The 10,277-nt window shown below is 41.8% G+C and overlaps 1 protein-coding gene across 1 annotated transcript in view; it reads right to left on the bottom strand.

Annotated features, from left to right (window-relative positions):
* The window catches only part of Zc3h15 (zinc finger CCCH-type containing 15), a 22,148-nt gene extending 13,190 nt beyond the window's left edge, over positions 1–8,958 (bottom strand). The window contains exons 1-2 of the mRNA XM_008826785.2: positions 8,728–8,958; positions 1,410–1,511 (exon numbers count right to left, since the gene is read on the bottom strand). Coding sequence (XP_008825007.1) covers positions 1,410–1,511; positions 8,728–8,802 — 177 coding nt within the window. The 5' untranslated portion in view covers positions 8,803–8,958. The remainder of the gene's footprint in view (positions 1–1,409; positions 1,512–8,727) is intronic.
* Positions 8,959–10,277: the final 1,319 nt, after the last annotated feature.

A 10,277-nucleotide genomic window follows, 5' to 3' on the forward strand; every position in this document is an offset into this window, starting at 1 on the left:
GGGGTGTTTGTCTTTTTGAGACAGGGTCTCTATGTAGCCCCAGCTGACCTGGAACTCACTATGTAGACTAGGTTGGCCTCTGAATCACAGAGATCCACCTGTCTCTGCCTCCCAAGTGTGGGACTAAAGGTGTGTACTACCATACCTGGCTTAAAAGGAAGCATTTAAAAAAAGTAAAGACCATGTCTATAAAACCTTATGGGATGAAAGGTTGAAAGAATCTGAAGGAAAAGAGGCTAATAGATCAAATAATTTCTAAATTCATATAGAGTAACAAATGACTAAGAACAAACAAGAACAAAGACACACTGTAGTCACTCACTATAATAAAAATCAGGGGATGAAGGTTAGGGACAGATATTTCAATTGAGTAAAATGGTGCTAGACTAAGCAGGTATTCATGACAAACTACAGACTATGAAACTCCCCTCTCCCCCATACCAAACAAAACCAAAGCCCTAAACCTCAGAAACCATGTAACAGCCCCAAGGAAAACAAGGCATGTTTACCACTGTTCTGACAAGATAAAAACAGAATTAGGGGGAGGAAGGAAAAAAGCATCTGAAAATCATTGTATAGCAAAAGAAAAATGCAACATAACAAATTGTAATGCCAACAAAAGATATTTCTCATAAATTAAAAAGGCAACCAGAAACATTTTGAGTAATTGGATAGGATAACAAGTCACAGAGGTTCAGACTCAAAGAGCCAACAATCATGTGAAGACTCACTGTATTAGTGAGGAAATGAATTTAACAATAAGATACCACTTTATACTTATCACACTGGGAAACATAAAGGAACTATAGTACCTACTACATTCCATATGAAATGTAAATGATTACAGGACTATAGAAAGTTATCAGACAAATTCATTAAAATTAGAAGCCAAAGGGTGGCGAGATGGCTCAGCCAGTAAAGGCACCTGCTGCTATCTGAGTTCAATTCTCGGAATCCACATCCTGGAAAGAGAGAACCAACTATTTCCAGTTGTTCTCAAGTGACCTTCACAGGAGCACTGAGGGTCATGTGTGCACCCCACACTATGTACACATACAAATTTTAAAAATCTAAGAAAATAAGAAGTCCATTTTCCTCGATTTAGAAACAAAGTCTGTTAGTAGATTATACAATGGAAATAAAAGCATAAACACATTTGCCCAAGAGTATATGTGTTAAGAATATTTCTTGTAGAATTCTAAGTGTCAGAAAGCTGGAAATGAAGGGATCACTTTTGAACAGTGAAATAAATACAACACAATACAACACTTGTACAGCAGAATAGTAGGCATCTATCATTAGAAAAAATGAGAGCTTTACCAAAATCAAACTGGCTTGGAGGACTATTCTTGATGTGCTGCTATGTCAGAAAGGTTAAGACGTAAAATAAAGACATTGAAATTCTTTACCTGGCGTGGATTTTGTTGACCAAACTTAACTTGATGAGTAACAGCTTTAATAAACTTCTGTTGCTTTGCTCCCTTCTTATTCTTTAGACCGAAAGTTTTGTCCTAAATGAGAAAGAACACAGAAATGTCCCATTAAATTATTACTATTTTAAATATATTTTTATGTATTTATTTATGTATTTATTTATTTATTTATTTATTATTTTTTGGTCTTTTTGAAGCAGGGTCTCCCTGTAGCCCCAGCTGTCCTGGAACTCACTATGTAGACCAGGCTGGGCTTGAACTCACAGAGATCCACCTGCCTCTGCCTCCCAAATGCTGGGACTACAGGTGTGCGCTGCCACACTTGGCTTATATTTTATTTTTGTGTGTATGAGTGTACTGTCTGAATGTAGGTAGGTGCACCTGTGTTGTGCAATGCCTTTGGAGGTCAGAAGAGGGCTTTGGATCCCCTGACTGGAGTTATAAATAGATGGCTGTTAGCCACCATGGTGGGTGCTGGGAATCAAACTCAGGTCGTCAGCAAGAGCAGTCAGTGATCTTAACCGCTGAGTCATCTCTCTAGGCCCAATTACTGTCTTTAAAAAATATGTAAAAAGCATTTATTAATAGGAAAATATTCTTTATGTCATACAATGTGTAAAATACCACATCAGGCAAAGTCACTATGCACGTATTTGTCCTTCAAACATTAACCAGGCCTATTCACAGTTCAGTATCTACTCAAAACTGTCATTAAATGTTACTATGCTGTTTTCTCCCATAATACATTTCAGATGATCAGTTCTATGGGAAACGTTGAATTGTTTTTCTGGGACAAGTAGTTCCCCAGTTTGGGAGATGCTTATGCCCACAGTATTAACTTTCTTTTCTTTTGCAATACTGGCAATAGAACCTAGGACCTTGTGCATGTGACACAATCATTCTATCACTGAGATCAACAGCAATCTCAGATTCTTAGTCCTAAATACAAGATATCTTACAGCCTTTAGCGGAGAGAATAATAGCCAACACCTTCAAAACTTGTTTGACTTCAGGAGGTACTTTTGAAGTGTATACTGAAGGACAAGACACTGCTGAATTTATTTTGGGGAACACTCTGCAGAGAAAGACACATGAAATTCTGAACTAGTTTTTGGAGCAATAAAATCTTCAAGCACTAATTTGACCAGAAAGTAGTATTTTCCCAAGAAATAATTTATTTTATGTCTATGAGTATTTTTCTTGTATGTAAGTGTACCATTTGCATTCAGTGTCTGCAGAGGTCAAAGGACAGCGTCAGATCCCCTGGAACCAAAATTATGGACTGTTAACTTCCATATGGGTGCTGGAAAACGAACTAGCCCTCTGTAAGAGCAGCCAGTGCTCTTAACCACCGGGCAATCTCTCCCGCTCCAGAAAGTAGCATTTTAATTAAACTAGGGTTTTTATTAATTTAATGGAAGCTTTCCATTATGTAAGTGCTCATTTCGTGATCAGCAGTATGTCAATCCTTGGCTCTCTACCTCTTAATAGGAAGCATAAAACCTTTAGAAGGGACTGCACAGGAATGTAAGGATGTGTGTGCATCGTTTAGGGGCTATAATGAGTTGAATGGTGTCCCTCAAAAATTCATGTGCACCACACCTTAAATGTGACTTATTTGGGAACAAGTTTTTGCGGACGTCATGTACAAATGAGGTCCCATTGGAACAGAACAAAGAGAAGGCAATGTGAAGACAGAATCTGGTGTGACACAAATAAATACAAGGAAAGCCAAGGATTGCTGGATGCCATCAGAGACTAGGAAGAGGCAGAGGACTTTATCCTGCAGCCTTCAGAGGGAGGAACATGACCATGTTGATACTTGGATTCCAGACTTCTAGCAACCAAAATGGCAAGAGAATCAGCCACAAGTAATAGTTTGGGGGTAATCTGTTACAGCAGCTCAAAGAAACAGTGGGATTTTCCCTAACATGAATGGGTGGCAAGTCTGACGATACTTGTATGTGAAATCTTTTTCTCTTTATTTTCTCTGAAAGGATTTGGCAGGGAGAGTAACAAACCTGGGGAAGAGAACACATGAGGGACAGTATCTTTTAGTTTACCACATAGATCCAGATCTTTTAGAAGACATTTTCAGGCCCATTTCCTGGCTTTTATCTTTTTTTTTTTTGGTGGAGGTGGGGGATGGGAGGGAGACAGGATTTTACTATATAGTCCAGGCTGGCTTTGACATGAAGATTCCCTTGCCTCAGTTTCCTGAATGCTTGGATTTTGGGTATATACCACCATACTTAGCATGAGCCATATATTTTAACCACTTGCTCCAGTCTGTGTCCGTTGTTCCAGAAGAGGTAAACCACTCTCTCTGCTGAAGAACACATCTGTTTGTCATGGTGTTAAGAATTACGGCTACTTCTAACAGCTTTAATCTACCTTTCAGCCTCTTGCTTTCTGTATTACATACTGTCTTCCACTGTTGACTTTTCCAGAATGCTCCACATCAAGTTTATTGCTTGCTCTGTTTGAATCAGTTACCAACTCATCCATGTGCTGCACCTTTCCAAGGTGGCAGGTCAAGATTACAGATACCTCCTCCACATCTCAAAACAGGATTTGTGGGGGCTGGAGAGATGGCTGAATGCTCTTGCAGAGGACCCAGGTTTGATTCCCAGCACCCATATGGTGGCTAACAACCATCTGTAATTCCAGTTCTGGGGATCTGATGCCCTCTTCTGACCTCCTTGGGCACTGCACGACATGGGTGCACTTACACATATGCAGACAATACACTCATACACATAAAATAAAAATAAGCTAGGTGTGATGGCATACACCTTTAATCCCAGCACTTGGGAGGCAGAGGCAGGTGGATCTCTGAGTTCAAGGCAAGCCTGATCTACATAGCAAGTTCCAGGTCAGCTAGGGCTACAGGAAGACCATGTCCCAAAAAGAAAAAAAAAAAAAAAAGAATTAATAAAAATTTTTTTTAGATCCCCAGTATTTGTATTTTTCTTTCTCATTCTTCTGCTCATGACCAATTTCAGAGGGGAAAAAAGGCAAAAGTCTTTACTTCTGAATAAAACTGGAGACCCTGAGGCATTTAGTCTGAAATAAGTAACAATATTAAAAAGAACTATCTGAAAGCATCCAACACAATATAATCTTTATAGTATTTCAAACCCAACAGAATAGAACTTTTCATGCTTACAGTTTTAAAAAAAAATATTTTTATTTTATATGTACAAGTGTTTTGTCCTATGGAGTGTGTGCAATGCCCGTGGAGGCCAGAAGGCATCAGATCTCTGGAACTGGGGTTGCAGACAACTGTCAGCAGCCAGGTCTTCTGCAAGAGCATAAAGTGATCTTAACTGCTGAGCCAGTTCTCCATCTCCTCTATCAATGTTTTTAAGAGAAAAAGAAAGAAGCTCAAGGGCATTTTGGTTCTGAAAGGTTGTCATTGGAAAATACTGCTTTATTCACCATTATATATCCATTTACTAAAACTTTCCTTTACTCATGTAATATCTACTTCATGTTTTAATATCACAACATGGCATTGCATAATTCTACATGATTGTTTTATAGCTTATGTATATGAAAAAAGGAAGCATACACAAGCTGAAGTCGTCTGTCAAGCTTTCCAGCATCCCTTTTTCTACAGAAAGTTTAATACCCCATCCAATTCCAAGGTAAAACAGTCAAGGGTAATGTGACAGATAGAGAGATGAACACAGGGTAACAACCGAGTATGAAATACCATATCTTCTTTTTATAATAATGAGCTACCATGAGTGGGAGAAAAGGTTCAGATAAAAACACGACGAGGATCACAGTGTATCAGCATCTATAAACACTTTCAGAGACGAGTGTAACCGGGGTTCAACCCAGGCGCCACAAGCAATTACAGAGAAGCAACAAGCTATGATAAAGACCACCAGATAGCGAAACAGACACTGAAGTAAAGACTTAGGGCAGCTGGAAGACAAAGGACTTCCCATAGCAGCTTCTTGTAGCACCAGATCTCAAATAAAGGTTTCCAGGTTCAAGCACACCTCTTTAAAACATAATTAACCAGTTTAATGACCTATTTTGAAAGTGTCTAATAAGAATTCAGATTTTTAAAAAATATTCTTTGGTAAGAAATTTGTTTTTCCAGAGAAAGGAGACACATCTACTTAGCATATTCCTGAAATATCTCTTTTAGCCATGGGAAAAGTGTGTCTCACCCTAACTTTTTAAAACTTAAAAGATTTACAATAGTGAGGCAGTATATATATAGTAGTCCACAAGGGGGGTTTAAATCCTAGCTTGTTGCTTGCCAGTTTAGTAAACTTGGGCAAGTTAATTAACTTCTGTGTCTGTTATCTCAAGTGTAAAATGGGTACTAATACTCACCTCTAAGACCAACCAAAGTGCTATGTGAACTTATCACTTCTACATGGCTCTTCTATATTCAAAACACTGGGAAACTATGTCTACCCAATACCTGTTAATTATTAAATGACAGTGTGTTTGAACCAAAGTATATTTGATTCTAATCAAAGTCCTTATACTTTCCACCATGAAAAGTTGACGTGTTTTGCAGAGGAAACAGATCAGATTGGTTCACACTAACAAATACAGCCCCAGCTACAAAAAAAGTTTTTTAAATAGGACACTGTGAATCTAAGGTAACAACAGTATCTCTTAAAAGTAGGATGGTTTACAATTTGGACTATTTCAATAAAGCTTTTCCTGAGTTTGGGACAGGCCCTTGCTGAAAGGTGGACTTGGATTTGGCAGTAGGATCGTATTAGGTAGGAAAAGGAAGGTGCTTTTAGTGAACCCCAAATCATGGCTAAAATAAAAATAGAGAAACAGTATATTCATAAGGTCTCAAAAATTAGCGCTAGGTTAAGAACAGTGTATACAAAGGAGTTCACAGAACAGGCTGTAAGAGAAGGACAGTTTCCTGAGTCTCCAAGGGTCACTTCCAGATGTCACTTCCAACTTTGACCCTTTCTCTCTGGAACTGCACTCCTTTGACAGGCCTGCCTCTGCTCCTTAAAGATGTGGGTGGGGGTGGCACAGGGAAAGGGTATGTCAACACCGAACAGTGTTCCAAGGTAAGTGGGCTCTACTATTTGAGATACTAGGGTAGGCAGAGGCTGACCTGTATTAACTCAGCAGTTTTATCCTCAAATAAACTACTTAATGTATTTTGCTGTCCATTTGTACAGTGGATATCCTGAAACTGACTTAGTCATCAACAGTGGACCTTAGCTGAAATTTGTCAGCAGCTAATAACTTTTCTCCATCTTTCTACACACCTGGGTCCTGCCTGCACAGGTCTCTACTACCTTGTCTGCCACATGTCGTTTGGTGGATATCTTTATTTGCTTGCCCTAAACCAAAAAATTTCTTTCCCCATAATCATACTTATTTTCATTTTGTTAAGGTTGGGTCTCACACTCCAGCCAAGGCTGGTCTGGAACTCACTATGTAGTTCAGGCTATCCTCCAACTTACGATTCCTGTACCTCAGTCTCCTCAGTGTTAGGATTATAGGAATGCACTATGCATGGCTTATGATCAGTCTTTCTGTTGCTCAACGCTGACCTCAATTTATTACTTTGGCTATAAGAAAACAAATGTTATATACTGTTTGGGACTGGTATATAAATGGAGAATTAAACTTGATCTATAACCCTATGTGAGATACAGTTCAAGAAGAAAGCATATTCATGCAGGTGAATTCCTGGAGCTCTACATAGTTTCAGAGAACAAAAGAAAAACATGCAGACAATCAAAGTTTTTACAAATGTGTACGAAAATTGGTAGGGTGCTGTTTTACATAAATTTGACTGGACATTCTATCAGGACAATCTACTTCTATCAGGATATGATGATCAATTAAGGGTGGTTGTATTCTTATGTGTTCTTTGGAGATACCTTTACTAATGTAATTCAAGTTATTTTTTTCCTGAACTTAAAAATAATCTTGTTGCTGGGCATGGTGATACACACCTTTAATGCCAGAACCTGGGAGGTATAGGCAGGCAGATATCTGTGAGTTCAAGGACAGACGGGGCTACAAGGAGACTCTGTCTCAAAAAAAAAAAAAAAGAAAAGAAAAGAAAATCTTGTTGACTGAAGAGAGCAGCTCAGTGGTCCAATGCAAGTGCAGAATGTGATGGTCTGCGTTCAATATCCAGAAAAACAAACTCTCATTACCAGATGAATGAAACCAAAACATATACATCATTTTTAGAGTTGATAGGTACTATAAATAACTTCAATATATATTAGTCTTATTTAGTCTGGTTGTGGCACTTCCTGTCAGGGCTGAAGAGTACAAATTAGGCCATGAACACAGGTTCTACACCTCCGTAGTAAGCCAGGATTAGAAGTCTTCCTAAGCATTTTGTTTAAATAAAACCAGCCAAATTAACAGCTATGACAAATCTGACAAAGTTCTAGTTAGATTTGTACAAGGAAACCTGGAGGAGCCTGTCTATCAAGGCTGTAACAAAATGCTGAAAAACAGCCAGTCATAAACACCTCACCTCCAAACGCCGAAACATTCATTGTGGTGTTTCAGTAAGAAACTAGGCTACAAGAGGCTACCCATTATTCAGATATGCAATAAAACGGTCATGGCTCTCAAACGTACCCCAAACTCATGAGCTATTTATTTAAAAAATGAAGAGGATTCGTGGACATTGGAGGAAGACTATCTCACAAAGGGCTGGATACTGTTTACTGAATGTCAAGCATGATTCACCATCTTAAGGAAACTCACGGATACCGCTGTTGTAAACCTGTAAACACGCAGGAACGCCCAAATCAAGCCTCGGTCACTGACGGCCTACAGGCTCGAGGCGTTCAAATACAAGCAGTGTTGGTGTGTGTGTAAACTGAGCATGGCATTTTACATAGGCAGCGATACCGCACTCACTCACTTCAGACTACACATATGTACAAGACGCCGGGCTGCTGACGGGGAAAGTTCCCAGGTGGCTCAATAAAGCCACCGATAATTTCCAGGCTCGAAAAAACAAGTGTCGGTGGCTGACAGAGAAGTGAGGTGCGTAGGGGCTGAGGAGCATTCCAGAAGGACGTTCGTTCAGATGGAGCCCGAGGAACGGCTGCATTCGCAAGGAGGAAGGCGGCCCGGGTCCGCTGCCGGTGGGCGCGGCGGGCGCGTGGGTGGAAACCTAGAGGCCGCCCCGGCGCCGCGGCGTCACTACAGCAATTGAGGCGGCGAGCGCCACCGGGCCGGCCCACCCGGGAGAGCGCCAACACGTGGTCCCCCGAGCGGCGGCCCCAGGCCCACGCGGGGGGAGGGTACGCACCTCGATGATCTTCTCCTTCTTCTTCTGCTCCGCCTTCTTGCTACCCCCGGCCTGAGCCTGTTTCTTGGGGGGCATCGCGGAGGGGGCACCGGGCGACTGCGGCGCAGATGGCTACCGTCGGGCCTCCGGCAGCGCGGCGGGAGCAGGAAGACCCGGCCGCCGCCGCAGCGCACGAAAAGCGACTCTCTCATTCGCCGCGAGGAAGCGGCCTTTGCGACAGGTCGGCGCCGCAGAGCATTGTGGGGCGCGAGGAACGGCGCCCGGAAGTGGAGCTGCGCTTGCGCTCCGGCTGCGCTCTGCGGGAGGGGGCGGGGACCAGACGTGGGAAAGTGATGACGCTGTGCACGTGATGCCGTGCACGTGATGCCCTGGTCCGGCTTTGGACGGCAGCTTCCTGCGGTTTCTGAGTTCTCGCAGTGGGGTGGCGAGTACAGCCACTGTCACCTCGCTTGTGTGGGTCCCAGCACTAGATAGACAGTACTAGATAGCGTAATACAGAGTACCCTCCTGAGCGACCACCGAGCAGCTACGGCGATTCAGGGGCCCCCTGGCGTGGGGAGGTATGTTAAGGCACCCAGGTGTGCATCTCCCTTGGAGGTCAGAAGACGGCGTTGGATCCCCTGGAACCGGAGTTCCTGATGGTTGTTAGCCTCCAACGGGATGCTGGGAACCAAACACAGGTCCTCTGTAAGGGCAACCAGTGCTGCTCTTAATGGCTGAACCATCTCTCCATCCTCATGAATTGTTTTTTAAATTTTGTGAGGGCTTCACTAAGTTGCCCATCCTGGGCTTCACTTCACTTTGTAGCCTACACTTGAATTTATCATTCTCCTACCTCAGCCTCCTAAGAAGGTGGAATTATAATATTGCCACCAGGCCTAGCCTAAGAGGAGGAAATAGAGACACAAAGAGCCATTAGGGAGGTATACAGAGGCAAGACAGACCATGGGTAGACACAGCCAGAAGGTGGCTATGTGTCTGCCAAGGAGAGCCGTCAGAAGAAACAAATATAGGGATAGGGATGTAGCAGCAGTTGGTAAAGTGGTTGCCTAGCATGCATAAAGCTTGGATTTGATCCCCGGCATCACTTAAACCTGGCGTGGTGGTGCATGCTTGTAATCCGAGCACTTGGGAGTTAGAGATAGAGGGATCAGAAGTTTAAGGTCATCCTCGGCTATAGTGAGGTCAAGGCCAGCCTGGGCTATGTGGGACCTTAAAATTGGACTTCTAGAGCCTCTGAAACTACAGGAAAATGAGTTTTTATTATTCAAGAACTAAATCTGTGGTACTTTGTTATGGTAACCCTAGCAGAGTAATATTCAGATAAAGGACCAAAGTGTATTGTAGGTATTTTATTTAATGATCGGCAGAGTCAAAAGTACCATTGTATCCAAAGTCGTCTCATAAAGATAAGACTGATTTAACTGACTATATAAATTGCAAACTCATTGTATGAATTGAGGTGATACCTATTAGTATTTTTATTTAAATATGTAACACTTCAAAATCTGTGACATTTGGCAGTCTCCTTTAAGACATTTTCCCTCCAA

Source organism: Nannospalax galili, unplaced genomic scaffold (assembly GCF_000622305.1).
Source record: "Nannospalax galili isolate Female #2095 unplaced genomic scaffold, S.galili_v1.0 scaffold790, whole genome shotgun sequence".
Taxonomy (NCBI): Eukaryota; Metazoa; Chordata; class Mammalia; order Rodentia; family Spalacidae; genus Nannospalax; species Nannospalax galili.